Here is a 27,946-nt window from a genome sequence, read left to right on the forward strand (position 1 = left end):
AGCTGTGACGGGCGGTGATCCCAGCTTCCAGGTACAACTTCGCGATCCACCCTGCACTAGGCGCCCGGGATGTATCACCAATTTGCGCGGTATATTCGCCACAAGGCTGACGCGGTGTTCTGGACTTATATTTTGTGGTGGGGAGAGTTCGAACGAGTCCAACGGTGATGATTTGGACAGCTCCCATTTAATTGTTCCGTCAATGTTCCGTTCGGAGGTCTAGTCACCAATCACAGACTGGCATACTGCCAGACCGTAGACGTTCATGATCCAAATAAGCTCATTGAATCTGGTGTTGGAGAAAAGCGCTGACGATGACTCGATCTATCCGGGATCGATATTGGGCCCCCGAGTCAGAAGACACTTACCGCAATCGATTGATAAACTATCGAGAACCGTATGGATATTCAACTTGAACGTTGATATGGCACGATGTGCGAAAATGGAAGACAAGGGTGACAGGTTGGTGGCAACAATATAAACCATTCAGTTGTTGATCAATGGTGAAACTCATGGGCGGCAATACAATCCATCTCTGAAACGACCTTCGATAATAAGTAGGCCCGGACATCTCCAATATAGCGTCGCTGTATGGTATCAACACGGGAGTTTGCTGGTACAACACATATGGTCCCGAAGTTGAAGTGGAAACTGTTGAAAGTATTCAGTTAACGAGCTTTGACCGAAAACAAGCACTGTATGCATATGATACGGACCTCACCCGCCAGCCCCGTTACATCCATCCTGATGAACGATTCTTCAGGTTCTTCAGGTTTATCGCTGGATGCACCTGTTGCTCGTTGCTCACTGCTCAGTATTTCATTCACTCAGTGGTCGTGGCGGTGGAGTTCGTCCGAGCCATCTTGTCGGCTTCAATATTTGTTTATCTTCGCAGACGGAGAAGCTGATCAGGGTTGTCCAACCGGGCCGGTCAACCCAGTAAATATAGTATAAGGCTCGAGCACTTTTCAATGAAATCAGTGTTTATTTGATCATCGGCAACATTCAATATTCAGTGGCGACTGCATTGCATACACCATTGGGCTCCACTATAACGGAATATCTGAAACTGATTTTATACTTCCTGGCAATCACTCTCACTCTCTCAATTCAAGTAGAGAGACCACACACATCGGATGTTGACCTCAAAGTATATTGACAGTACCGTCTTGGCAAACACTACGTAGATGGATCATGTACCATACCACCGGCTTTATGATATTGAACGACGAGCATCACGATGAACTTCAAGTGACTCACGCCAGTGCCGAAGGCTCTGAGATGCTTATGTCCCGGGAGGCTTTGAGCAATCATAGCTCCTGTTTGATCCCCAGGCCCTCGTTTCAACTTCAGTGGCACATCTTGACTCGTAGTATCCTTGAATCGGGATTGACACCACAGTGGTTTAACCTTGCGGGTACAAAAATTCCTTCATGAACGAAGCGGGAAAATATCGAGGATGACATAGAAACCCTCCCATCTCTCTCATCTTTGTAGGGACGACATGGACCGGCACAGACTCGATCGAAGGGAGGGAAAATGTATTTACATAAAGGTAATAAGTACAGAGTGTCAATTTTAGGCTAGTACTACCTTACAATGTGTCCGCGAATGGTGTACCTACAAACCATAGTCCATATCATAGTCCAACCATAATAGCCATCAAAGTCCAAGCCAAACCCAACGAAACTTCAATTCGAGGCTACTTCAACCAACCTCACTTTGCGGATACGAAGGCGGCCCTTCAGTATCCGCCCTTTCTCCTTGGACGCGTGCATTCAAGATTCTGATCATCTCCGCCGTCGACATAGCATGAAATCTTGCATGTGGATCGTCGGTCAGTGGTCCAGAATCAACATTTTGTGGGTGTACTATAGTTGGGCTTTCCCCGGAAGTCCCAGCCGTAAAGGGCTCTGTTGGAGGGCGCGGAGGGTCCAGGCGGATTTGAACTCGTGCCCCCGGTGATAATGGGGAAGCTAGAGTTGCCGGTGTCGTTGGTGTTGTTGGGGACACCGGAGATAAAGTATGCGTTCGTGCAGAGTACCGAGCTTTCAACCGGGATTTAACGCGTACTCCCGGTGATGCCAGTGATGTTGGCGATGTAAGACTTGACTCGTCCATCTCGTTAGACCCTGGTAGGTGAAATGGAGAAGTCTGGTAGATAGAGGGTACCTTCCGTTCCCGCCTCCTTCTGCGAAGGCAAAGACACGCTATCAGCCCCGAAAGCAAGGCAAGGAAGGCTACACTTCCAACAACAATCCCTACTATCGCGCTAGTTTTGAAGGCTTTTGTGGTTCCGTGTCCTGACCCTGACCGTGACCCCGGTGACCCCGGAGGGCTGGACGACGGATCACCAGCATCTGTACCGTTGGCAGAACCGATAGCCTGGACAAGTACCATAACAGTGTATGTCTGGTTTATCGGACTGAGCGTTGTTCGCGCTGGCGGTCGCCGGGGCAGTCCAACCCCGGAGTCCACGTATACGTTTGATTGTCGTAGAGATGCATCATCCAGTAGGTAGTTGTACTTTTCGAGTAATAACAAGAATCAGTAGCGAGAAAAAAGACAAAAAGGGGAAAACTGCAATACCTGAATATTTATGAAATCTTTGACATATTCACGCATACTAGGGTCGATGTGATTTTTCCTATATGCCGTCCCAAGCCCGCGCACCAAAAACGGGTCGCTCAGCGGGAAGACATACATCCCCGCTATCTGGATAACGCCATCTGACCGTTGATTGTTCCGGTATAGAGTGGACGAATTGATTGCGTCTTGCAAGCTATAGCACTAGGACGGTCAGCGATATATACCGATAACGAGAGTAAAGACCACTCAACAAGCTTTCGGTCGCTGCATCGTCCTGGAGAGACGCAAGAATGGACAATCCTTCGATGATATCCCCGGTGGTTGGATACCATTGTATCCAGGTATTGCTATGACAGGGTGGATCACTATCCAAAGCGAGGATAACTTTCTCGTCCGTAGGATCGCTCGAGCGTGGAAAGTAGCCGAAATTCTTGAGGAACTGAAGGGTTTGATTTGCAGCTTTGATGTAGGTAGTGTTCGACGTCGCTTCGGCCAGTACCGCCGATAGACTGCCCAGTTCATTCAGCCGCAAGTCAAACAAGAAAAACAGCAATCAGATTGCCCACGTAAAAAAGGCCCTAAGTATTGGTGTGTGATTGACGGAGGCACAGATAGAAAGGAACAAGGTACCTACGCGGTAGCTCGATTCTCAATCGCCCCATTCGTTAGATTTGTTGTCTTGATGACAATAATGTCACTTCCAGCGAGAATCCACAAAATATCGGGGGAACATGCCTGAAAAACTCCACCAACTAACGATTCTAACAACGCATTCAGCCTGCGTTAAGAAAAGAACGAAGTAAGAACTCACTACTATCGCATTCAGTTCGAAGAGACGAGGTCTTTTTTGCATTCTGCTTCGCTTCGATGTCTTCATCCGAGATACAATACGCTCTCCCGAATTCCCATAACTGTTGTGCCAACGTCAGGAAGTGGACATCCTGATAAGCAATATATGCTTTAGTGGCTGCGTATCCGTGTACCCTAATATATGATATCAATATGTGAAATCTGTCGAATATACTGACTGTAAACTCACAGATGATCGAAAAGCTATTATCACGTAATTCAAGGTCAGCCGAGTCCGAGTATGAATCGTAAAGGAAGAATCTGACACTGATGTACGAACAACTAGTTAGTAACGACGCCAAAAGAAGTCGAGATGCAAAGCATACAGGTTTGAGGATGCTACTTCTGCCGCTATTCGTGGGAGTTGGTCTTGTAAAAGTTCTCGATAAGTCGTATTGCGAGTTATTATGTCCAATTCCGCCATTTGTGAGTAGAGGGTGGGTGTTGTTTCAGCTAGATGTAGGATTTGAGCTCCGTAGGCCGTGCTCGTTTCAAACGGGAGACTCACTGTTATCATGGAAGAGTAACGTTCCATTTGCGTCTGTCGTTGCAACAGTCACCTCTATATCTATGGCGGCCCTAGCCATCGATACTTTCTCTCCATCTGAACGGTCTTTGGTCTGTACCGACAGGTCAATTGCATGATACCTTTGAGATTGAGGCGGTTCATACCAAGTTGTTCGATGTCGTTAGTGGCAGAGGGGGACCTTGGGCACAAACTCCAAGCACTAGCCAAAAGAGAAATAGATAGTGAAAGAGCGGGAAGGAAGACATGATTAGAATAGATGGTGTTGGCCACGAGTAAGGACAGTCTGAGGATACGAAGCAAAATCGTCTGGAGAATCCTCACCAGGAGTAACGACCGTACAGTGATGGCGGAACGGAAAGGTGTCTCGAAAAGCTCGTGAGGAAAAGGGAGTTTGAATTTTACAGTCTTGAAAGTTATACACGGAACAGACCAGGCCCCTGCGTGCGAGTGAATCAGAGAAAAGGTTGACATATCAGTTAATAATAAATGATGATCCTCACGATGAAGGCCACTCTATCCTATTAAGTATACAGACCTTCATCGTCGTCGCGTCAGCTGTGATGGCACCCTGGGAGGCAAAATCCTGCGAGACGATCATCAAAATGGAAATCATCAAGTCGGAGAGGCAGCACCTTTCTCGGAACGGCAACTGCTATTCTTTGTAGTTTCTATCAAGGGCAACTGCACCGTCACTCCTGAAGGTTACCGTCAACAGCAGTGCCGGACAACGGATACCAGTCGTTATCTCGAACCCGCTTTCATATTTGTATTCAATAACGACGACGCTTAAGTAGAAAGAGTAGAAAGAAGGGCATTGCAATGTCAGCACGGAACATCCTAGACAGTAGAAAGATTCAAATATTACATGTACATCTGCCGTTCGTTCCTGAAGTTCGTCCCTGAAGGTTGTTCCCTGGAGTACTACATGATAAGTCAACAACAGTCATTCAAGTCAGAAGTGTGGCTGCGATTGAGGGCAAGTCGACGGGCTCGGCGAGGAAGGTTGTACGGGTACATGTACAAGGCCTTCCAGATAAAGTTCAAGCATGAATCAGAGACTGCAGTCAAACAACGCCAAAGATGGTCTCTCGCCGGACCGACGCGTGCTTCGGCAGGAAACGCTGTGCCGCTTGGTTTCCTCTTACGCCTGGCCCTCTGCCCATATCCCGTTCCCAGCTTCCTATCTCACGTTCTCGAATCAAACCTACACTTGGGAACCGAGAGCCTTACAGTTATATGGTACTCCAAAACAAGCTTGATTCAAATGAGGCGAGGGCTTGGGAAAACTGAGATGGCATCATGACGTTTTCAATGAATTTCTATTCAGGGATCCACTCGGAAGCATAAAAAATGGAAATTGTACCCCAAAATAAACGGGGTCGGCATAGCATGACAACAACAGAAACTGCCTCTTCAACACAGATTCTGCTTCTTCAACCCGACTCTCATCTCCAGCGAATCGACGTATTTCAGAACCAGGATGTTTCGAGGGCGACATAGACACATTTGTGGGTTGGGCATACTGGTGTGTCGTCGAAAGCCTTTCTTTTACTCTCTACTAGCTAATTACACCTCGTTGCTCATTAGGTTGCCCTTATTTATGGAACAGTACTCGTCATGCAAGATTCACAACTACTAGCGAAGGTCCTCTCTGCTCGAAACTCCCTGCAAGATCCTGCTCAAGAACCCGTGTTGATGGGTCAACCAGAGCTCTCCGAAATCGTTGCTCCTCATCTTCCTTATGAACGTCCTGAAAGCCCAAAAGAAGCAGCGACAGATTCAGATTCTTCGAAAGCGCAAGTGCATCGACCCATCGGCGAAGGAACCGCAAACGCTACTTTCGTCATCCTAGCGCGTAACTCGGATTTGGAAGGAGTTCTGTCGAGCATGGAACAGGTGGAGAGGCGGTTCAACAAACGATTCGGCTACCCATGGGTTTTCCTCAATGAGGTGGAGTTCGAGGAGGAATTCAAACGGTACGTGTCATCATCCTGCTGCTAAGTTGTTGCCGTGTATCTGACTTTCCTACGTCTCTTTCCAAACATAGACGTGTTACAGAAGCGACAAAAGCGCCCGTTTCATTTGGTCTTATTCCGTATGACCACTGGTTTCAACCGGATTGGATAGATGAGAACAAGGCGAGAGCAGGAAGGGAGAAGATGCAGGCATTGGGGATCATATACGCAGGTACGCAGGCGTTCATTCTTGTCCCCGTTCTCCACCCGTCTGATGCATCCGCAGATAGCGTGCCGTACCGAAACATGTGTCGGTTCAACTCTGGGGTACGTGGCCTGGCCTCACCCGGGATTGAGAAAACACAGAGTTGATATCCTTTATACAGTTTTTCTTCCATCATCCTCTTCTTCAACCATACAAGTATTACTGGCGTGTCGAGTGCGTCCGGATCCATTATCATCCTCCGTTTCTCTTAATCTTACCCTTGCTTTCAGACCCGGAATCTCATATACTTGCGACATCCAGTACGATCCATTCGATTATATGAGAGATCACAACAAGCTCTACGGTACGTGACTTGAATATACTTAGCGTTATAGCACAAGCACACTACTGATTAGACTACAGGCTTTACGATTACCTTCACGGAATGGGAAGCTACGATACCTACTCTATGGAAAACCGTTAAAGGCCCGTTTCTCCTTATCCCTTTACCCGGCTGTCACTCAAACTGCCTTGACTTCCACCAGAATTTATCACGCTCCACCCAGAATACCTTGCCGAAAACCACGCAATGAAATATCTTAGCGATAACGGCGGGGAGTTGTACAACCTCTGTCATTGTAAGTTTCTTTATTTCTCATCTCGTTTTCGCGGTTCCCGGGCCTCACCTCCGTTCTAGTCTGGAGTAATTTTGAGATAGCCGATATGGACTTTTGGCGTGGAGAAGCGTATCAAAAGTTTTTCGATTTCTTGGAATCGAAAGGTGGTTTCTATTACGAGGTGAGAAGCTTAAGCTATTCTATTCCTCATTAGGCGGAGGGTCTAACCTGTTTCTACCTTTTCGCGTCATAAAGAGATGGGGAGATGCCCCCGTTCACTCCATTGCCGTAGCCCTCTTCGCCTCCCGTGACCAGCTACACTTTTTCGATGATATTGGGTATAACCATCCCCCGTTCGAACATTGCCCTTCGGGAGAGATGCGGGCAGGAAGGAATTGTGATTGTTCGGCGCCGAATTCGATTGGTGAGCTCTTTTTTTTTTTTTTCAAACCTCTTGGACATGTCCTAATCAGCTTTTTTTTTTCTTTTCTTTTCTTAGATGATCGCCCGCAATCATGTTTGTCTCGATACAAAAACTTGTGGTAGTCATTTGAATTCGTGTACCTCTCATGTCGCCATCAATTCATGAGTGCCGGGATGGCCGGCAGTCGATATTTATGTAGATCTATATTGTATCTATCTCTAGTTATTTATGTTTCGCAAGGTGTATATTGCGTCATCTTTACGAGATTCTATTCGCAGATCAATTGAACGACGACGTCAAAGCCTTGGAGTGAAACTATCTTCGAATTCCTGCGTTCCAGTGGGTTGGTAGTTCGCCTCCATCGATGTTGCGCCTTTCAGCCAATTGAAAAAAAAATCAAAATCACATAACTTGTTTCTCATGATATGATGATTGCAGCATGACAGCAAGAATGCCCCCAGTGCATTCTAAGCATTGATTTCGTCTAAATATAAGGTCTATCGTGATCATCATCGAACGATACTATATGACTCAAGATTTACAGCTTGCTCAGTTAGGTCTTATCATTGTCATAGAAAGGGACTGACAAAGTGCACCGCCGCCCACTGCCCCCCCCCTCGACAACGCACACCATCTACACAACCATCTTTAGGGCCTATTGCCGCGGTATTCGGGACGGAAGATGAAGATCGTTTGATGAAGGAGGAGTTCGGTGAAGAATGGGAATCGTGGAGGAAGGGTTGTGTGAGGTATAAGTTATAAGATCGTCCCCTGGCTTGTATTAGTGTTGCCGCTTTCGTGATTTCAGTGCTGTTGCAGTCTACAGTACAGTGGCTTCTACCACGAGCAGTTGACCTGTAAACTGATCGGAAGCTTTGGTTGGAACATCAAAAATTTGGCCGCGCGGGGAAAAAACCGGTGACCGGTCCTGTAATCGTAACATGTAAGAGAGAATAGAGAAGGAACATGAGTTAGTACGGGACTCGGTGGTTTAAAAGGTTTAACAATATATCAATATACAATCACCAGAGCTGGCGGACTATCCATCCAATCAACTTCACTTCGAAAAAAACAATCCCGTTAGTTTTAGTTTACTCAGTTTCCGTTAACACCACCGGTACAACCCTACACACACTTCAACGTAACACTCCCCCTTCGACGCGCCTCCGGCCCTCCATCATCCAACAAAACAAACGTATAATCACCCTTCTCCAACTCCCAAACATATCTCCGATTCACAATAGGCAAAAACCTATTCACCTCCAAATCCATCGTTATCTCTACAGACTCTCCACCATCGAGATACACGCGTTTGAACGCAACTAGCTGGCGTGCCGGTTTGACGATGGCAGATACACGTTGTAAGAGGTATACCTACAGGAGTGGGGGAGGAGGGTAATAATACATTATCAGTCACATAAAACGGCCAAAAAAAGTATTGTTCGGGCTACGTACCTGAGCAACGTAACTCCCAGCGACATCACCCTCATTCGAAACTCGAACATGGAAATGAATCGTTTCTCCAGCTGCGAATGTATTTGAAGTAGCGTTAAAGTCTGCCACGCTAAACGTGGTATACGACAGCCCGTAACCAAAGAAGTACTACAAAATGGTGTTAAATGTTAGAGATCCACGGAGGAATGAGGAAGCCCGGTCACCGTTGGTAAGGAAGAGATATCAGTATATTCTGGACCATGCGCCGTAGAATGGTAACTATACACAGAACAAAAGATGATAAGCATTACAGCAATAGAAAGAGGCTAAGCCCAAGATCTCACTTATAGAAAGAAGGCAGCGTTCCTTCGTCAAACGGAACACTAAGCGGTATCCTGCCACCCGGATTCACTTTCCCAAACAAAACATCCGCAATAGCCTGGCCACCAGATTGACCTGCGAAGAACTGCAGTAGAGAGAGCAAGAGGTTATCAATATCACGATGGGCAAATCAACACAACATCACACAACGAACATACCGCACTGATAGCAGCCGCACATTTCGCATAATAATCAGGAATCGCAAACGGTCGTCCTCCTTGCAGTACAAGCACTACAGGTTTTCCCAACGCGAATATTGCATCTGCGAGTACAGCTAACAAACCAATAGCTATCAGCATCCAAAAAAAAAAAAAAAAAAAAAAACGAAAACTAACTCTGATTAGCCGACAACCCCAGCGTAGCACGATCTCCACTCTCCCCATCACTATTCCAATTCGCTCCAACCGCCAACACCATAACATCAGCTGCCCTAGCTATCTCAACAGCCTAGAGGATGCAGATAACAATAACAATCAGTTACGAGCCAAGAAGTAAACCAGAACACCCCCCCCCTTTTACGAACCTGTCTAACAGCCTCCCCCTCCCTCCTATCCACCAAATTCCACCAAAGTTCAACTTGCGAATTAACCGAATTCACATTCTCAACTTTCTGATACAAATTCCACGTCTGAAACTCAACCCTCACACCCACCCTCTTCCTTTCCACTTCCCCTTTTGCAAACGTAAAAGGCACACCACCAGGCGGAGCCGCCGTCCCATTCACAACGCTATACACAAGCGGTGGGATGTTCCCTAGGATATTACTCGACTCCGAAAACGGAGATTCCACAACAAGTTTCTCGTCAATGAACAGACGTGCAGTCGAGTTCGGTGATATCCCAACCCCTATGAACCCTTGGATATCTCCTTCAACGCTCCCAGACCCAGAACGATCATCAAACGGAAGCGTAATCTCACCCTCCCAAATAACACTAAAATTATTGGAAGGTAATCCAAGTGGAGGGTATAACCCCCAATCCCGGTTCGGAGCTTCGATAGTCGTAAAGATAGGTTTCGTGAAATTGGTATCGGCGAAATACGTAGCTCGGAGGCCACCAGTAACATTAACGTTTCCTGACGCAGAAGAAGAAAAGGAAGAATTCGAATTTGGAGGTGGTGAGAGCAGATAAGTAGGGATCGGGTACTGAGCATTATACAACCAAGTATTAGCTCCAGTACTCGTCAAAAGTCGAATGTCTTCATTTTCGCCGATAAGGTATCCGAGGATTCCCTGCCGAATAGTACTCGAGTTGGCTACAGGATATGCCCCCCAAGGACCAGCGTAATCGCCATAGTTGAGGGTATCTCCGAATGGGCCAACCAAAGCGATAGTCTTTATACCCTGGTTCTTAGGATTCAGAGGTAACGTATTGTTCCTATTCTCTAAAAGCACAATGGCTTTCTGCGCTGCTTCGAGGGTAAGGGGAACATGTTCGTGCGTGATGGTTTGGTAGTCGATTCCGGGAGGGATAAATGGATCGTCGAAGAGCCCAAGGTCGTATTTGACGCCTAGGATTCTGGAAGCGTGCGCCTTGATGGTGTCGAGAGAGACAGTAGAGTTGGCGACCAGAGCTTTGATCGTCTGAAAGAGATGTAAAGGGTGAAGTTGAAGTTGAGTTTGAGAAACGAGGAAAAGTAAGGAACTAACGTTGAGGTAGGTGGGCAGATCGTAATCATAAAACTGCAGCATTCCTCCGGCGTTGAACCATTGAGATATGGTATCCGCCGTAGTGCTCGCCACTCGATGACTACCAGACAACATTCTCATCCCTAGGATAAACCCACTGTTGAGCGCCGGCGAGTGGAAGACAACGAAACTGCATACCGGTATCGTCTGCTATTACGAAGCCTAGGGGAAGGGTCAAGTATGAACAAGCCAATTTGGATGTCCAATGGGGAATGAAAAGTACCGTCGAATCCCCAGTCATCTAACGCATCGTAGAAAACTGGATTGACATGCGCTGGTATCTCGTCATATTCGTGGTATGCCCTGGGGACCTGCTAGTTAAGAATACGGCGACATGAGACGCGGAGGAAAACATACATCATAACCCCCTTTGTAAAGCCTTTCTGTACCGCATCTCGAAATGGTATCAACATCTCCATCATAAGCTGACGATTTCCCCGTCCCATGAATGGAGCTGCATTTATTCCACCTTGAGGAGACCCGTGGGCCGCGAAGTGCTAAGCAAAACGAAGTAAGCCGCGGAAGATAAATGAGAGTGGAAGGGAGTCGTGTTACCTTCATGACTGGAATAACGGCGTCGGAATCGGACCAGGATCCGTTCTTCGAAAGACCAGATGCAAACGCGACGCCCATGTGCGATGTCAGGACATGGTCTTCTCCCCAAGCCTCTGCAAAACAAAGCGGAGTTGAAGGTTATCTGTCAATAGGGATAAATAAGAGATAAGACGGACCTTGTACTCTACCCCACCGTACATCCTTCCCAAGGTCCAAAACAGGCGCAAAACAAGCATGGATTCCTATCGCCCGAGCCTCTGTACCAATCGCTCGTCCAACTCGCCAGACGAGATCTTCATCCCATGAAGCGGATAGTGCAATAGCTTGGGGAAACATGGATTGTTTGAAAGATCCTACACCATGTAGACACTCCTCAATAAGCATGAAGGGCGTTTTAAGACGTGATTTGTCGAGATTGAGCTGCTGCAAGTCATTGTAGAATGTCGGAGAAGTCGGGTACCAATCGTGAACGACGCCAAGGCCAGTATCTGGCGGGGCAGGAAGAAGAGCGAAGTCTGGCAATCGGGGGATGAGTACTTTTGCCAGGTTGGGGTTGAGTCATTTACCGAAGAGCTCGTTGGTTGAGTTTGGACCGACAACGTTGTCTGCAAACATCAGATGAAGCTGTATAACTTTGGATATGGACAAGGTCAGTATAGAGCAGTACGATGAACAAGACGATTAGCAAACGCACCGAGCTCCTCAATCCTCATTTTTTCAACCAAATCTTTTACAAACGCGTCTCTGTCCGTCCTTCCTACGCTCTGCTGCACAGTATTACTATCCGAGAAGCTGAACCGCTCTGGCCACAGTTGACTCCATCCGCGTGCCGTTGTCACGAAAAGTGAGATGAAGCTAAACAGTGCAGCTACCCTCATATCCGAACGAGAAGAACGTAAGGTCCGACTTTCTCCTGAGAGCTTGCGAAGATTCCGCTGTGGGAGAATCGTTTATGAGGGTGTCTGGTGACCGCAACTTCTGGAATCATAACCTATGGCCAGGGACGTGAATGATTGTTGGTATTTTGGCGGTATCGTTTATCCAGAGAGACATCGAGGGTTCCAAGAGACATGAAGGAGATGGAGGGAAATATAAGATGATTGGTGGGAGTTGAAGTCAAAGCGTCAGTGAAACGACGTCCGGGCTGCCACGGCCGGTAAAACTTCCGGAGTTTCCCAAACAGGTTATAACGCTGGCATACTAATAATAGATCAGGTACTCACGATCCGTGTACAAAAATTATCTCGGGAGTGTCACATGGATATCATATTGTATAAGTACTGAGCTTCAAAAATTTCTTAGCTATGGACGCGAATTCTCTGGGAACAACATCAAGATTGGCCCTCTTGATTTTCTCCGCCTACCTCTTCAACCGCACCTACTCCCCACCAGCCGGCACCTTTACACTTCCCCCTCTTGGACCCTCGTTCTCCGAAAAGCGAGAGTGGTTCACTCTACGACTCTGTACATATGTTTACCCATTCCTCAGAGTCAGTTCCGCTTGAATGTCCCCTTATTCTATCCTTAAGCAAATCACTTCATAGATAGGATACGCGGCTGTCACTTTCCTCGAATGTTTATTCACCTCCATGACCTATCTCAAGAATCCCAGCTCCCTCGCAGACTACCCTATCCTTCGGATTCCACTGGGATTATCCGGACCGCCCGGCTGGATAGCGATGCTAGGATTGCTCACAAGTGTCTTCGGAGGCCTCTTCCGAATCTCATGTTACAAAGCCCTAGGCGACGGCTTCACCTTCAACATCACCCGATCGAGCTCAAAACTGATAACATCAGGTCCTTACTCCATTGTACGCCACCCAGCTTACCTAGCACTATCACTCAACTCTGCCGGAATATCAATCTACCATTTATCTCCTGGATCATGGCTGAGAGAAAGTGGACTACTGCAACACAATGTATGCAAGGCCGTTGTAGGGGCGTGGATATTTATAATTATCACAATGAATATCTGTCTTGGGTTTAGGGCGGAAGACGAGGATAGGTTGATGAAGAGTATGTTTGAGGAGGAGTGGGAGAAGTGGAGGAGGGATGTGAGGTACAAGATTTATCCTGGGTTGTATTAGCCGCCGTCACGTTCCTTCTTCAGAATTGATCACTTTATAAATTTCGTATCTTATGCAAATTCGCTGAACCGTCGGCTAAACTACCCACTCTTACGCGGACTCTAAGGATACACATCTGTAGCGCTGCGCGAGATTGTTCCTGTCTTGGGCATTCGGGTGATTGGCGGAAATGTCAACTCTGACGCGACGGTGAGCATGTTATATTCATCTCCCCTTCATCTTTGTCATTTATCCAAGAAATTATCAAGTATATACATTTTTCTTTCTATGTTCTAACTCCTTATGATATTTATGTACAAGTTTTTTCTCCTCAACTTCACCTTGCTTTTCCTCCAATTATTCTTCACTGGCACCTTGTAAAACCAGTGTGATTCTGATGAATCACCATTTTATCCGGTTCTAGCAGTGATTTGGCCCTTGGGTGCATATCTCTGACAATGCATCCATCATTTCCGTGTTCCGTGTAGCTTGCTGGCAGAGGTCCTTCTGTATTGTCTTCACCTCACCAATCAACTCCCTCATTAATCCTGCCATCGACTCGTCAACCTCCTCAATGATTGCGGCGGACTTGATTTTTCATTGACATCCATATTTGCCCTTGCCTTTTTTCTTTGAGAAGTTCCAGATGTAACTCCAGAGTCGACCATGAACATCAGTCAAAGAGCATTTCCCCTTGTTCTTGTTTTCTACACAATTCTGGCATTGGGCAATTTTCAGAGTTGTCTTGAAGTGGCACGTCTTTTTGTCCACTACACAATGATCACAGGGAACTAAGGAGTTGATCAGTTGAGAAAATCTCTAAAATTTATCTCTGGTACTCACATTGATTTTCTTTGACTGCTTCCATTTCTCCTTCTGGCCCTGTTAAGGACGTGCGGAATGACTCAGAACTGAACAGAACCAAAAGGAGAAATGATAAGATAAGAGATAAGATATGTACTGAAGGATATACTAGAAGAGGAATGATCTAAGATGAAGAGAGGAAAGAAACGGAGTTGATCGGAGTGTGTCAGAGAGCGACGAGGAGAGCAAAGGAGATAGTGAAGAGAATGATGGAGTCTTGACAGTAGCCGAAGTTATTGGACAACGGCTCCCCGAGTCGAGCTGCCTTAGACCAGGTCACTGGGAAACCAGAGTTGAGTTTAATTCTAAATAATGTAACTACTAAGTCGTACATCTTATATAGGATAGAAATGTACAAGGTCCGAGATGGAGACAGTAGTTGGATCCGCATTCGGACTGCTGACCAAGCCGATGGAGTAGGCTTAATGGGAACTACGGAGATTAAGGTAAGTGGAGTAAGTAACCAGTCAGTCCGGATCGGTCCGGCATGTATGTAACAGGCCCATATAACCTGTCATGAACTCGCTATACTCCAAGTACTCCACCATAGTGCTCCCCACATAGTTGTGACCCTTTCCGTTGATATACTCAATTGTCTTGATTCCCACAATTGCCCCCTTGTCAACTCCTTAAGCTCCTTACTGTTGACCATCCTGTCTGACCCGTGATCGCCATAGCCCATTGTAGATAGGGAGGCCCCTGCCCCCTCAACTCCTTTACTCCTTAAGTAGTGTAGTATATAAGTACTCCAAGTGTACTGTGGAACCCTACTCTTGTCTGGTCAATCCTACCTAGGAGTCATTCACATGTGTACGTGGCTACACCTGAGTATCCAGTTTTCACAGTAGGAAATGAGAAGAAAGAGTGCGAAGAAGTCGGCATCATGCGTCCTATTACCCTCCTTCCATGATCTCGCCCTGACTTGTTCTAGCTTCCTCATTGTCAGCTCACCTCACTCAAGAATCAACTCCTGACAGCTGGCATCTCGACTCTCTGTCATTTTTAACTTTGCTCATCACGCCATGCCTGCTCTAGTGAAGAAACATCTCAACTGAAATGTTGATGCCAAACATAAATTCAAAAAGAGAACGAGGGTACAGAGGGAGGATCTTTTTTTTTCCAAGTATTAATTCTATATACTTATAATGATGCTAGTTTCATTGGTTGCCATGTTGTCACCTGAGTTCATGTGGCAGTCAACATGAACTCCACCTAATTTTGTCATCAGCGTTGGTGCAGCTGCTGGCAAGGTTTGCAACTCTAGGGTCAGGCCAGGATCAGTTTCAATATGGCTCCCACAAAACCAATGATGGTGGTAGCCAACTGGAGCCCTTGGTTAACCAACATAATCAGAGTTTCGATATTCTGAACTGTGATAAGGCTTTGAAGAATGGAGACAATTGCCTCAATGACCTGCATCACATGCTGTTAGAGAATCAACTAAAAGAGAGAAATGTTACTAACAGCCACAATTTCATTGATAATGCCCTGGACATCGACTGGAGCTTGGCGACGTTTAAACCCCAAGCCATGGAAAGGGTTCAGAAGGTCCATGAGCTGACTACCTGCAGTCCCTAGAGCACCAGTGACCTCATTCACAAGAGGAGTCACTTGAGCTTCTGTGGCATTTCCAGTCTGTTGAAGTGTAACTAAGAAAATAGATATATCAACATGTTGTCAAGATCTAAACATAAGTGTCTGGAAACTTACCAAGCTGAGGTTGGACTGTTTTAAGGTTGCCCAACAGTCCTTGGAGAATGGCCACAAACTCAGACCCAGGGTCTCTTTTCTCTACTGGAGCTGCAATAGATGCAGCAGAGACAAGGCCCAAGGTAGCAAAGAGGAGAGCAAAGAAACGAACAAGCAACATAGTCGATGATAGAGAGTTAGACTAGAGTCACCTGGAGTATATTTGCTTCAAGATGGTCTATCTTTTATACTCATTTGAAGTTGGGGCCAGGCTATGCAGTCACCACAGAGTTGTGAAAGGATGGGAGAGATCTGCCAGAGTAGAGCTGTAGCAACAGCTACCTGGGGCACACTTGTATCCATCTTTTCTACTTGACAGGTACGAATCGCGGCCGTAGTGTTTTCAGGAATTCGACTTCATTCGGCTTGAGCGCTTGAGCCCCCACATGGTACGGTCGACCCTGGGTTATGTGCCAAACGCGGCCGGAAGCCTGCAATTACTACTCGGTTTTGGAATTACTACGGCCTCGTAAGTACATGTAAACCGAAAAATCTGAGCTATTCGGCCCATTTCGGCTTCTGTTTTAATTTCAGTGCCGATTCGAACCATATCACTAGTAGTCTTCCCACGCGTGACAGCCGTAAACTTAAGCTTCAACTACGACGTTTCTGAATGACTCAAAGTCGGTAATTCCTTCTTTTAATCTTGGGGTGACATCTTCTAAAGATTGTAGACTTGATCTCGAAGCTCTCGGGAAAGAATTTGGTGAGAAAGGTCAATATCTAGCTGTCGCGACGTCTCGGATGATGAAATCTTTTCGGCGCGCAACTGGAACCACATGTGGACCTCCTTTGTCCTCTCAAAAATTCGAAAGATCTGTCAGAGTAAGGCTGGGACACGTTTGTTACCGTGACTCAGATATGATTGCAACCGGGACACCGTGTGTACCTACTTTTTTTTTGCTCTTGATTCTGGAGTATTTTTTACAAGCCTTGATACGATCAACAAAACAAAGAGTGGTGCCAAGAACATGAATACTCTGGTTCGATTAATCATGCTCTCGACCGCGATTGTATTCACGACCAAGAGTTGTTTGAGTCTTGACAGATCTATCATATATAAGATTATGCACGTCAATTTTGTACGTTGTGTCCTTCGGCATCCTACGGGGTCCTGAGAAGGATAATAACAATAATAATATATCCGAGGCCAAGGGGAACTGATATTCCCGCCAATTTCCTGCTTGTAGCCAACCTCTCTTGCTACCATCAGTCCCTCTCGGACTCAACTGGATTTAGCCCAGCTGTCGGGGTCGTAAGGCTTATCGGTCACAGTTGGCACCTAGTGTAGACACCATTCAGTTGTCTCCATCATTAGCCCGCTCTGTGACGCGTCGTCTGACGCTACCTACCGTTCCAAGGCCTCAATCGCCACCAACGTCTCAGGTTCCAAGCTGACCTTTCACTAGTGTTTTATGTAAAACCCATTGTGAGTCCATAGAAAGAAGCTCGAAGACCGCCATCGGCGACAAATCGGCGCAATGGTTACATTTAAAGTTCTTCCCGTGAGGGACCATGCCGTGCAATCCATTCTCCATCTATCTATCATTTCATTCTCGGCAAGGACTATCTCCAATGCGACGCCTCGACTAGATCTGTCAATTCTGATTCTTGTTCACAACTTGTTCACGACACTGGGAAAAGAAGCTCATCCCTACTATCCTGTTCTTTTTACTCTAGTGCCAACAATTGCAGTTACATAGAATTAATCCGAAACTCAAGAATAGGATTAATCATGTGAAATGATATTCCTGTATGTACAAGTTTTTTCTCCTCAACTTCACCTTGCTTTTCCTCCAATTATTCTTCACTGGCACCTTGTAAAACCAGTGTGATTCCGATGAATCACCATTTTATCCAGTTCTAGCAGTGATTTGGGTGCATATCTCTGACAATGCATCCATCATTTCCGCGTTCCGTGTAGCTTGCTGGCAGAGGTCCTTCCGTATTGTCTTCACCTCACCAATCAACTCCCTCATTAATCCTGCCATCGACTCGTCAAGCTCCTCAATGATTGCGGCGGACTTGATTTTTCATTGACATCCATATTTGCCCTTGCCTTTTTTCTTTGAGAAGTTCCGGATGTAACTCCGGGGTCGACAATGAACGTCGGTCAAAGAGCATTTCCCCTTGTTCTTGTTTCTACACAATTCTGGCATTGGGCAATTTTCGGAGCTGCCTTGAAGCGGCACATCTTTTTGTACACAACAATCACAGGGAACGAAGGAGTTGATCAGTTGAGAAAATCTCTAAAGTTTATCTCTGGTACTCACATTGATTTTCTTCGACTGCTTCCATTTCTCCTCCTGGCCCATGTAACCTCACCATGATCTCCCAGTACGATTCAAACTTGCGGTCACTCAAGGACATTTGCAATTCCTCTCGTTCTTTTCCAGTTAGTATCTGCAGACCCATTTCAAACAAGGCAGGCAGAGATCACAAGTAATAATTTGAGAATTGAGAATATGAAATCATTTTATTCGCCTCACGTATCATCAAATGTGATGGCTCTCTAAACATATTGCATGAATTGAAGTGTACACTCAAAAATTCACTTGTTGAAGACGGTAAACGAGGGAATAACAGATATAAGTACAATGCCAAGGAACGAACCGACGCGAAATGTTCAACTACTAGTACTACCAACTTGACTCTGCACATACGAAGGCGGAGGCACCTCGCGGTCCCCTGATTCACCCTGAAATCGCGCATGCAAGATTCTAAACATCTCCGGTATAGACATAGCATGAAACCTCGCATGTGGGTCATGATGAACCTCCGGAGGTACCGTCACCGTTGGGGAATCATCTCCAGACGTCGCCACAGACCTCCGTGTCTGCGAAGAAGAGTGTGAAGGAAGATTCACATTCACCCGGTATTTCTCTCGCACGGGCGACGTCGGAGATATCGGAGACGTCATTGGGATAAAGCTAGACCTCTGAGCGTTCCACGACCGGTGTTTGCGTCGTATCGTCGTCGGAGATACCATACCACCCGTCTCATTTAACGACTCTGGTAAACGGAACGGAGAGGTGAGGAACATAGATGGCATTTTGAGTCCCCTTCTTCGCCTGCGAACGCAATAACACGCCAACAACCCGGCAAGTAATCCAAGGAACAAGAATCCACCGACACCTCCTCCTACAATTGCGCCGATTAAGGGTCCCGATGACTTTTTGGGTTTGGGTTCGGGTCTGTTTGGGTCCGGGGCGGCGCCACCGTTACTGGTAGTGCTATTGCTATTGTCAAGACCGATCGCTTGGACGAAAACCATAGCAGCGTTTGACTGGTTTATCGGGCTGATATATCCTAACGGCAGTCGCTGTGGCGGTCCACTCGCTGGGTCCACGTATACATTTGATTCTGTAAGTGTTGAATTGTCGAGCAGGAAACCGTACTAGGTATGTATGGTATGAAACGAGAGTAGAGTTTTTAAAAAATCGTGCGTTGGCGCACCTGAATATCAATGAACCCTCTGATATATTCACTCATACTTGGCTCTTGATTCCTCTTGTATGCTGTAGCAAGCCCGCGTACTAGATACGGGTCATTTAACGGAAACCCTGGCGGTATCCCCGATAGATGTATCACACCATCCGATCGTTGATCCTCCCGGTAGACAGTGGAAGAATTGATCGCATCTTTAAGGCTGATGACAGTCAGACAATCAAAGATGCAGCAAGCAACCGGGACCACTCAACAGATCTGCAGTTGCCGTATCATTCGTAACAGACACAAGAATTGACAATCCCTCGATAATAAACCCGGTATCCGGAAACCATTGCAAAAAAACATTACCATGACACGGTGGATCGTTATCCAAAGCGTGAATAGGTTTCTCGTTTTCAGGACCATTCGCACGGGGAAAGTAGCAGAATGTTTGGAGAAATTGCAGGCTCTGATTTGCGGCTTTGGTGTAGGTGGTGTTGGAAGTAAGCTCCGCTAGTAAAGCTGAAAGACTGTTCGAGAACATGCGAGTGTAAGGGTTAGGCAGAAAAGCTAAGCAAGTTTCTCTCACGTAAAAAAAGATCTGAAGAGCGTGTGAGCGACGGGAGGGTTGGAACATACCGAACAAATGAAAACATACGCGGTAGCTCGACATTCAAGTGGCCCCTCTGTCGAATTATTTGACTTCAGAGCGTCGTTTTAGCTTAAATAGATGAAACCGAGATTGGGGAACGTACCTCGAATACTCCGCCAAGCAATGATTCTACCAAACATCAAACATCGGTTATGGAACGTGGTAAATGTGGACTTACTTCCATCGCAGTCAGTTCGTAGCGTAGAAGACTTTGTCGCGATCTTCTTCGATTCAATATTCTCGTCTGAGATACAATACTTCCTCCCGATATCCCAGAACCGCTCTGCCATCGTCAAGAACTGGCCATCTTTGTAGGCAATATACCCCTTGCTGGCTGCGTACCCATATCGCCTCCATCGTACATATAATTTGAGTACAACTTCTTCCCTTGCCAAAAGAATGACGAGAAAACTCACATGTAATCAGATATCCAAATCTTTGCCTGGTATTTCAACGTCAGCCCTTCCACTGTGTATATTTCAAACAAAAGAAACCTCTACCCTTCGGATTACTTAGAATAGACACCAACAGAGCATGACGAGGAAACATACTTTGAAGCTACTACTTCTGCCGTCGCTCGCGGGAGTTGGATTTGCAGAAGGTCCCGATACGTTGTATTGTGAGTTACAATATCAAATTCTGCCATCTGGGTATACATCGTAGGCGTTACAGCATCTAATAGGCGTGATCTTTTGAGTTTTCCTACTCGAGGACAAATCACCCCCCGAAAGAGTAGCAAACTCACAAATATCCCGAGAGATTAACGTTCCATTTTCATCTACGACTGACGCAGAGTTCAACTGTATATCTATAGCGGCCCGTGCGAGAGATACTCGTTCTTCATACGAGCGTGCTGGGATCTGTTTTTTTAATTTGATAGGTTCAGTCTAGGTTTCGTCATTAGCGAGGCAACCGAATGGATGCACACCGAGGTCGTTGGTAGAGGTGGAACCTGCGCAGAGATCAGGTCGAGGACGAGTGGGAAGAGAAGATAAAGAGAGCGAGGAAAGATGAGCATGTTGGAGTAAAAAGCCGAGACAGGGTATGCCGGCGATCCAAAAGAGTGACGACAGTGGGATCCGAGCGAAATAAATCGCCTTGCAAATCCGAGTCTCCCCCAACTATACGCAATGGACCCGTAGAAGCGTCGAGACTGTCAATGCAAACGGGGGGGGGTTCCTTCGAGAGGGATGAATAGTTGGGATCAGGTGAAGAAAATCGGATTTTGCGGTCTTACAGTATAAATGGAAGACGCTGGCCCGTGCCCAAAAATTTCTCAGAACATCGACATATCAGTTTTCGAGAAAATGATGGGCCTCCCGTGGTCAGGGATGTCAGATCCTTGGCGCCGAGCAGAAAGGCGCCCTGAAATTCCAGTCGCGTCATGAGCGTATTGAGTATTGAGGAACGTCGGATGGAACAAGGCCCTCGTTACAAGGCTGTCGTTTCATGCATTTTGTTTAAACGAGAGACGTCGTGACGTCTGTCTCAAAGTCAAAATTTGAGTTTGAGATCTCAAAATCTCAATCTCAACTCCAATATCTGAGTCCCAATGAATAGCCAAGGTGGGGGATGGCTCATAAAACAAGATTATTGCTATTCTCAAAATTTCAACACATCTCAACAAATTTAATGTCTCAATTGTTCAAATCTCAAAATTATTTTACAATCTCAAAAACTCAACTCAGGCTCAAATTTGAGATAAGGTTGAATTTATGGTTCTGAGAAATATATGAGTTTAAATATCTAGAGAGAAGAGATGAGACGGGTATATCTATGTATGTATGTATGTACAGTATATAACTTATCAATCTGAAGCATTAGAATTGGTGTTATTTTCCTTAGGAAGGGACGAAGAGTAGTGTTAGCAATTGTGATTGCGTTACACGCGCGCGCACGGTATATCACGGACTTAGGAATTTTTTTGACTTCCCGAAAAATTCCTAAGTCCGTGATATAGTGTGCGCGTGCATGTAACGCAATCACAATTGCTAACACTACTCTTCGTCCCTTCCTAAGGAAAATAACACCAATTCTAATGCTTCAGATTGATAAGTTATATACTGTACATACATACATACATAGATATACCCGTCTCATCTCTTCTCTCTAGATATTTAAACTCATATATTTCTCAGAACCATAAATTCAACCTTATCTCAAATTTGAGCCTGAGTTGAGTTTTTGAGATTGTAAAATAATTTTGAGATTTGAACAATTGAGACATTAAATTTGTTGAGATGTGTTGAAATTTTGAGAATAGCAATAATCTTGTTTTATGAGCCATCCCCCACCTTGGCTATTCATTGGGACTCAGATATTGGAGTTGAGATTGAGATTTTGAGATCTCAAACTCAAATTTTGACTTTGAGACAGACATCGTGACATCTCTTGTTTAAACAAAATGCATGTATTTACTGTACAAGGAGGTAAGAGGGATTGACGGGATTACTGGAAAAGAGGGTAAAGCTTGAGATTTGTGTTCATGATTGAAAATATACATGCCCTAATTCATGCACGGTGAGAAACTAAACAAGCATATTTCATCCGATCTGTCAACTTAGAGTTTCAAGAGATGCATACTTCATGGGAAACAAGGACCTTGAATGAATGTATAAGAATGAAGATCATCGAACGGAAGGCATCAGTATCACCAATGCTCGATACCATCACGAGTTGTGATAAGTTTCGGGACGGTACGACTAGGCAGACTTGGAAGGAGATGCGGTACTGACTAGAGAAATAAACAGGATCAGTCGACCTACAATAAGAATGGGGTTTAAGTGACGATAAGATGAAACAAAGTACTCACTTTCCTGTCAATTCATAAAGCCAGTAACATCTTCACCCAAAAGGTCAACATGATTCCTCCTGTAGCCCTTGTTAGCCCGCGAACGACCATTGGGCGTCCGTCGGAGATCCCGGAACCTGCCTTGCAGAGAAATCCTATAACTATATCACTGCAGTTGGGAAGTTCCAAGAAGAAGTAGTTGAATCACGTCCCCGAGAGTAGCCTCGACGACATGATGGGGAGAGCCAACAGCGCTCGTTAAAGGCTGTAGCCAAACAACCAAACAGCACCGAAATCCCCGGTGTAGACCGGCCCGCAACTTTTCAGGAACCGTCATGGTTTTATCCGCTGGCGACGATGTTTCGAGCTTTCTGTCAAGAGTCAGGTTCAACGTAGGATTATGGATGATGAACTGTGGACAAGGACCCAGTTGGAGTTTGATACGATGGTGAGTACTTTGAGCTAGTGAAAAGGCTCATGCACATGTATGATAGCTCTGCGCAATCTTCATAGCGCTCAACCCCAACTTGCACCAAACCGATTGCGACAACCTCATTTATGCCAGCTGTCAACTGAAGCAAAGGGAAGTGCCGACGTTCAACGTTCAACGTGGAAGTTTCGAAGCAGGGAAAGCATGACGTTGCTCATCTGACTCTCAGCCTAATTCGTTATTCGGATATGAACCATAAAGTCAATTTGTTATTCGGATGTGAGCCATACAGTCGATTCGTTATTCGGAATCGGATATGAACCATACAGTTAATTCGGGCTTCCCTTTCTGACGCGATTTTTCTATCATAGAACGCGTTGGCCTCTGACAAACACCTCAACGGCTCTATACGTGGAGAAAGGTGCAAATGTTCGCGATTCCAAGTTCCAACGCGATTCTTCGGATGGCATTGGTGTCAGCCTTTGGCTCCATGGTATTATCGGCACCTGAATTGCCACGCAGACCTGTCCACGAGTCCATACTAGCACTTACCGAGTTATCTCGGCTTCGCTGGTGTTATTACAGAACCTTCTTCGGCCTCCGTAATGACTGGAAGGACCCTGCCTCTTACGTTCGTCTCACGGCGGGGTCGCTCGCGATGAAAGCTATATGTATAGTGATCAGAATTGAAATATTGAAGGGTCACAGGAGGTGGCAACGACTCGCTCGACATCGTTTGGAATTCGTTGTGCCCGTCGCCCTAGATTCGGGGACTCATGTTGGTCTGAATTTTAGGGACCCTCCCTACCAGTTCATTGGACTAGGCTGGAACTACCGAGTGGCATATATGTATAAAAACCAGTCCTTATTACTCTTCATCAACGATAATGGATATCATCCTCACTCTAGAAACAATGACTCGATTGATTCTCCTGTTTTTATCCGTCTATCTCTTCCACCGCACGTACTCTCCACCAGTTGGTAACTTCAAGATTCCTGCTCTTGGACCGTCGTTCTCTGAAAAGCGAGAATGGCTTCTTCTATGGCTCGCTAGATATGTTTACCCTTCAGTCAAGGTAAGTCACCCATAGCCATTCTCTCTTTTATTCCCAGCTAAATAGGCTATCGCGTCCGAACAGACAGCGTACATGACTGTTACCTTCCTCGAATGCCTATTCATCATCGTTACCCACTATTTCGATAACCCCTCCCGCATCTTCCTCGCTGAATACCTTCCATTCCCGATAAAAACCCCTCAGCCGAGTCCTAGTTACGTAGCAACTTTCGGTCTGCTCACCGGTATCACTGGCGGCCTTCTCCGAATCTCATCTTACAAAGCCCTAGGCGACGCTTTCACGTTCAACCTCACGCAAACGAGTCCGAAACTCATAACGACAGGCCCTTATTCCCTCGTACGGCACCCATCCTACCTAGGAATGTCGTTGACCTCAATCGGGGTGTCAGTATACCACCTGTCCCCTGGTTCATGGCTCAGAGAGAGCAGTATACTCCAGTCCAGTCTATGGAAGATTGCTGTGGGTTTATGGATTCTTATGACGGTTTTTGCACCCAATATCAGTCTGGCGTTACGAGCTGACGATGAAGATCAGCTGATGAAAAGAATGTTCGGGAAGGAGTGGGAAGCGTGGAGGAAGGTTGTGCGGTACAAGATTTATCCTGGTTTGTATTAAGTGGGTAGGAGTGTGGGAGGCAAATCTGGAGTTTGATTTACTGAAACTAGTTCTACTTGTTCGTAACGCCCAACATCCAGGGTCCGGATAACTCAAGGGCAAAATGTTAACGTGTAGCTAGTGATGTGCGGGCTCGGGCTTGGCCTGAAGCCCGGGCTTGGGCTCGGCTTAGGAGGGCTTGGGCCTAACAAAATCCAAGCCCGAGCCCTGAGCCCAAGCTCCGGGCTCTAAGCCCTCGGCTTGGGCCTGAGCCCAGGCTTACTAAGGAAAATTTGTATCAAGGCCGAAGCTTCATTATTTAGGTTATTTAGTACAACTACACATCTAGAATACTTTTAGAGAAGTGGTGGTACTTACCATTGGCAAGTGCGGCAGCAGCAACACATGTGGGAGGTTTTCCCTGGCAGGAAGTATTGATAATAAGGTTATGAGGAGTTGGATATTGTGTATTTGACTCGAAAAAATTGAGCTTTTTAGTCTGTACAAAGAATTATACAGTCTTTAGTGACTTGTCAGCTGCATAAAAGAAGTAAAAGAGCGGTTACTAAAAGCCCGGGCTCAGGCCCAAGGCTTGGGCTTTCCAAACCTCAAGCCCGAGCCTTGGGCCCTGCAAAGCCCTGGCTAGGGCTCGGCTCGGCTTGTGAAGCCTAGGGCTCGGCTCGGGCCGGCCTAGGGCCTGAGCCCGAGCCCGCACATCACTACGTGTAGCTGGCTTTCAACCTCGAATCACAAGTGTTTGTCTTCTCGTCGAACGCGTATGCATGGGAATTATTACAGCGGCTTTCTAAAGGACAATTCTGAAGTCTTAGTTCGATGTTTGAAGGGCTGAAACGGGTCTACGCACTGAAGTAATCATAGAACTGAACGCCACTAGAAGGACAAGTGGCAGTTGTATTATGGGTTCCGCTACAACAGTTTGCAGAATCCGCTGAATTGAGTTGTCGTTAGCGGATAAATAGGTGATCAGGCTTAATGAATGAAGACGTACTCGGATTCCCATCCAAATTGGCGAAGCAAGCACTTGTACAACCTGCGTTGTTACCATCGGGTGCGGAAGGTCCTCTTAAAGGTGCTGGGCCTACGAGGGAGGTGGGAAGGACAGAATGAATTCAAGAGGTTTTCTTCCCTTCTTGAAAGTCGAGGGAGTAACAGTGTGACTCACAGTCCCCGTTCAAATCGACCGGACAGTCCGCAATAGGACATCCAACGTCGTTCGTAATCGACATGGGTACATTTGACCCGTCTACGAGAGAAACTGTTGCATGAAAGAACGGAAAAATCAGTTCGAATGAGTGTAACCATTGAAGGACTTCTGTACTACGTGGCCACCTACCATCGTAAAAATCACGATCCCCTTGTAGAGTCCATTCGGCGACAGCTGCCGGTGGAGTGCCCTAGTCATATACGTACTTAGTTATAGCTCTGTTCACGGAATGAACAAAGAAGAAAAGGAACACTTGCAGGCTGAGTACACTCCAGACCCCCGACACACCCGCCAGTGATACACGAAGAAGGTCCAGGATCCTTATCAAAATAACAACCCGTTCGGCCCTGACCATGAACGAAACAAAATAGAAAAGATATGGTTAGTCAGACTCGTTGGGAAACGCGTCGAAAGGTTGTTTTTTTTTTCACTTACCCAGATTCGACCGGACTTCCAATCATTCGGAACTGTAAATCTGACTGATCTCCCAGGTGGGGCTTCCCATCTGGAAAAAGAAAAAGAAAAGGGGAGTTAATCAGACGAGAACCAAAAAGGTGATTTGGACCTACCCAGTGGTGTGATTCGGCGGCGGTCCCGTGCTAGAGTCCGTGTAGATCTATCGAAGCAGCAAGTTGATTAACTGGAGGGGAAATTGAGTCCAGAATTCAGTAAAGAGACACGCACAGCCGGCCTTTCCAAAGTAACAGTGAAGTACAATATGCCAAGTATCAGTCAAACGAAGTCACACCGGTGAAGACTCTTGAGCTAAGGTGGATATATAAGGACCTACCAAATCGTATACGGACAATTATTCTTGACAACGAATACTCTAGCGTTGCCGGTTGCTGCCGCAACAGCTACAGTAATCGCGTTCACGAGTTGGGCGGTCATGTTTCTGTCTTTCGAGGCTATTTCGTAGGCGATAGGAAGGCGTCGTTCGCTGGGGGATACAGGGATACGATATTCGGAATGGGATTGGAACTAGATGTATCGTTACTCGTGCACACCATATTCCTGTTTTTTTATATCCATCTCAACATGTTCTGGACTCTAGAGACTTACATGATCCGCACTTGACGATGTCCTGTGCAAAACGTTTTCTCTCTCAACAACCGGCTGATGGCGCTTGCAAGATGGCGGTTGCAAGTTCAATCTTGATCGAGCCTGTGCGAAACATGTTCTGGGCGATGCAATTTGCAAGAGAAGTGATGCTGATTAGTAAGCTAGACAGAACATACCGCTTTCACAGCAGCTGTACCTAATAATTCCAAGCATCAGTAAACAATCATTGCCGGCTTGTTTTTTCGGCTTTTTCCCCACCAAAGATATGAGAAAGCCGACAAGCCGCAATCTATGTCCTTTTGGGACAAGTCAGTGCCGAGTGCGGACGCGCAAATAGAATTAAATCGAATTACATAACATTTGAAAAGAGTTAAATACCGTTCGGTTGCTCCTATCTATATATGGTTAAGAAAGTGACGAAAAGTAGCTTGTGGCTTGCCTGCCATCAAAAAAGCCGAAAAAAGCTTAAAAAAAGCCGAAAAGCATTATGTCATTTTGCTGATGAAGCCGCTTTGACCGCCTAGAATCTCATCGGAAGGCGAATCGAAAAAATTCGACATGACGAGAATATTCAAATGCTCCCGACGTGGAAGATGGTGGAATCAATAAGATCCTTCACTGAGTCAGGGCTGACAAGGGTACTCGACTCCGAGAGACAAGAAACTCGAGCACCTTGAAGGTTGAGACATTTTCCTGACTTTACCACTTGCCATCTGGTAGACGTTCAGCTGAGCGATGACTTTACCGAAAGATACTAAACCGGCACGATTTTACCGTAGGTCA

The 27,946-nt window shown here is 46.2% G+C and overlaps 8 protein-coding genes across 10 annotated transcripts; 3 read left to right on the plus strand and 5 right to left on the minus strand.

Moving 5' to 3' along the window:
* Positions 1–1,707: 1,707 nt before the first annotated feature.
* E1B28_002019 (uncharacterized protein) lies at positions 1,708–4,974 on the minus strand (the record flags this gene model as incomplete). 2 transcript variants are annotated; one of them, XM_043148002.1, is made up of 13 exons in its annotated part: positions 4,833–4,974; positions 4,600–4,752; positions 4,468–4,550; positions 4,289–4,404; positions 4,111–4,166; positions 3,947–4,058; positions 3,765–3,891; positions 3,401–3,705; positions 3,224–3,350; positions 3,156–3,167; positions 2,814–3,098; positions 2,590–2,782; positions 1,708–2,526 (listed from the first exon to the last, which is right to left on the minus strand). In XM_043148002.1, exons 3-13 carry the CDS (start codon positions 4,506–4,508, stop codon positions 1,708–1,710), a joined length of 2,193 nt encoding a protein of 730 aa, XP_043016716.1. In that variant the 5' UTR covers positions 4,509–4,550; positions 4,600–4,752; positions 4,833–4,974. The 2 variants fall into 2 exon arrangements, with proteins under 2 accessions (XP_043016716.1, XP_043016715.1); XM_043148001.1 differs by having other exon boundaries at positions 4,468–4,752.
* Positions 4,975–5,096: 122 nt separating this feature from the next.
* E1B28_002020 (uncharacterized protein) lies at positions 5,097–7,437 on the plus strand. The gene is made up of 12 exons (XM_043148003.1): positions 5,097–5,236; positions 5,295–5,492; positions 5,555–5,943; positions 6,015–6,154; positions 6,209–6,249; positions 6,309–6,361; positions 6,418–6,491; positions 6,551–6,613; positions 6,673–6,765; positions 6,825–6,925; positions 7,000–7,168; positions 7,244–7,437. The coding sequence occupies exons 2-12, from the start codon at positions 5,448–5,450 to the stop codon at positions 7,288–7,290; spliced, it is 1,215 nt and encodes a 404-aa protein (XP_043016717.1). The 5' UTR covers positions 5,097–5,236; positions 5,295–5,447; the 3' UTR covers positions 7,291–7,437.
* A 719-nt stretch (positions 7,438–8,156) lies between these two features.
* Positions 8,157–12,342, minus strand: E1B28_002021 (uncharacterized protein). Of its 2 annotated transcripts, XM_043148004.1 has the most exons (15): positions 11,920–12,342; positions 11,792–11,857; positions 11,402–11,740; positions 11,226–11,338; positions 11,028–11,167; positions 10,894–10,973; positions 10,809–10,832; positions 10,632–10,753; positions 9,507–10,565; positions 9,319–9,430; positions 9,142–9,257; positions 8,947–9,068; positions 8,827–8,881; positions 8,624–8,770; positions 8,157–8,542 (listed from the first exon to the last, which is right to left on the minus strand). In XM_043148004.1, exons 1-15 carry the CDS (start codon positions 12,101–12,103, stop codon positions 8,294–8,296), a joined length of 2,928 nt encoding a protein of 975 aa, XP_043016718.1. In that variant the 5' UTR covers positions 12,104–12,342; the 3' UTR covers positions 8,157–8,293. The 2 variants fall into 2 exon arrangements, with proteins under 2 accessions (XP_043016718.1, XP_043016719.1); XM_043148005.1 differs by having other exon boundaries at positions 8,624–8,881.
* Positions 12,343–12,529: 187 nt separating this feature from the next.
* Positions 12,530–13,312, plus strand: E1B28_002022 (uncharacterized protein; the record flags this gene model as incomplete). Its single annotated transcript, XM_043148006.1, has 2 exons — positions 12,530–12,715; positions 12,770–13,312. The coding sequence occupies 2 exons, from the start codon at positions 12,530–12,532 to the stop codon at positions 13,310–13,312; spliced, it is 729 nt and encodes a 242-aa protein (XP_043016720.1).
* A 2,109-nt stretch (positions 13,313–15,421) lies between these two features.
* On the minus strand, positions 15,422–16,025 carry E1B28_002023 (uncharacterized protein; the record flags this gene model as incomplete). The annotated part of the gene is made up of 3 exons (XM_043148007.1): positions 15,422–15,568; positions 15,620–15,804; positions 15,866–16,025. The coding sequence occupies 3 exons, from the start codon at positions 16,023–16,025 to the stop codon at positions 15,422–15,424; spliced, it is 492 nt and encodes a 163-aa protein (XP_043016721.1).
* Positions 16,026–18,530: 2,505 nt separating this feature from the next.
* On the minus strand, positions 18,531–20,275 carry E1B28_002024 (uncharacterized protein; the record flags this gene model as incomplete). The annotated part of the gene is made up of 7 exons (XM_043148008.1): positions 18,531–19,301; positions 19,361–19,553; positions 19,606–19,863; positions 19,923–19,934; positions 19,992–20,035; positions 20,089–20,114; positions 20,164–20,275. 7 exons carry the CDS (start codon positions 20,273–20,275, stop codon positions 18,531–18,533), a joined length of 1,416 nt encoding a protein of 471 aa, XP_043016722.1.
* Positions 20,276–24,093: 3,818 nt separating this feature from the next.
* On the plus strand, positions 24,094–24,897 carry E1B28_002025 (uncharacterized protein; the record flags this gene model as incomplete). The annotated part of the gene is made up of 2 exons (XM_043148009.1): positions 24,094–24,282; positions 24,346–24,897. 2 exons carry the CDS (start codon positions 24,094–24,096, stop codon positions 24,895–24,897), a joined length of 741 nt encoding a protein of 246 aa, XP_043016723.1.
* An 84-nt stretch (positions 24,898–24,981) lies between these two features.
* On the minus strand, positions 24,982–27,088 carry E1B28_002026 (uncharacterized protein). The gene is made up of 11 exons (XM_043148010.1): positions 26,892–27,088; positions 26,786–26,792; positions 26,671–26,717; positions 26,537–26,606; positions 26,359–26,448; positions 26,231–26,291; positions 26,060–26,152; positions 25,886–25,975; positions 25,742–25,825; positions 25,255–25,681; positions 24,982–25,186 (listed from the first exon to the last, which is right to left on the minus strand). Exons 1-10 carry the CDS (start codon positions 26,990–26,992, stop codon positions 25,596–25,598), a joined length of 729 nt encoding a protein of 242 aa, XP_043016724.1. The 5' UTR covers positions 26,993–27,088; the 3' UTR covers positions 24,982–25,186; positions 25,255–25,595.
* Between the last annotated feature and the right edge of the window lie 858 nt (positions 27,089–27,946).

The sequence above is a fragment of the Marasmius oreades genome, chromosome 1 (genome assembly GCF_018924745.1).
Source record: "Marasmius oreades isolate 03SP1 chromosome 1, whole genome shotgun sequence".
Classification (NCBI taxonomy): Eukaryota; Fungi; Basidiomycota; class Agaricomycetes; order Agaricales; family Marasmiaceae; genus Marasmius; species Marasmius oreades.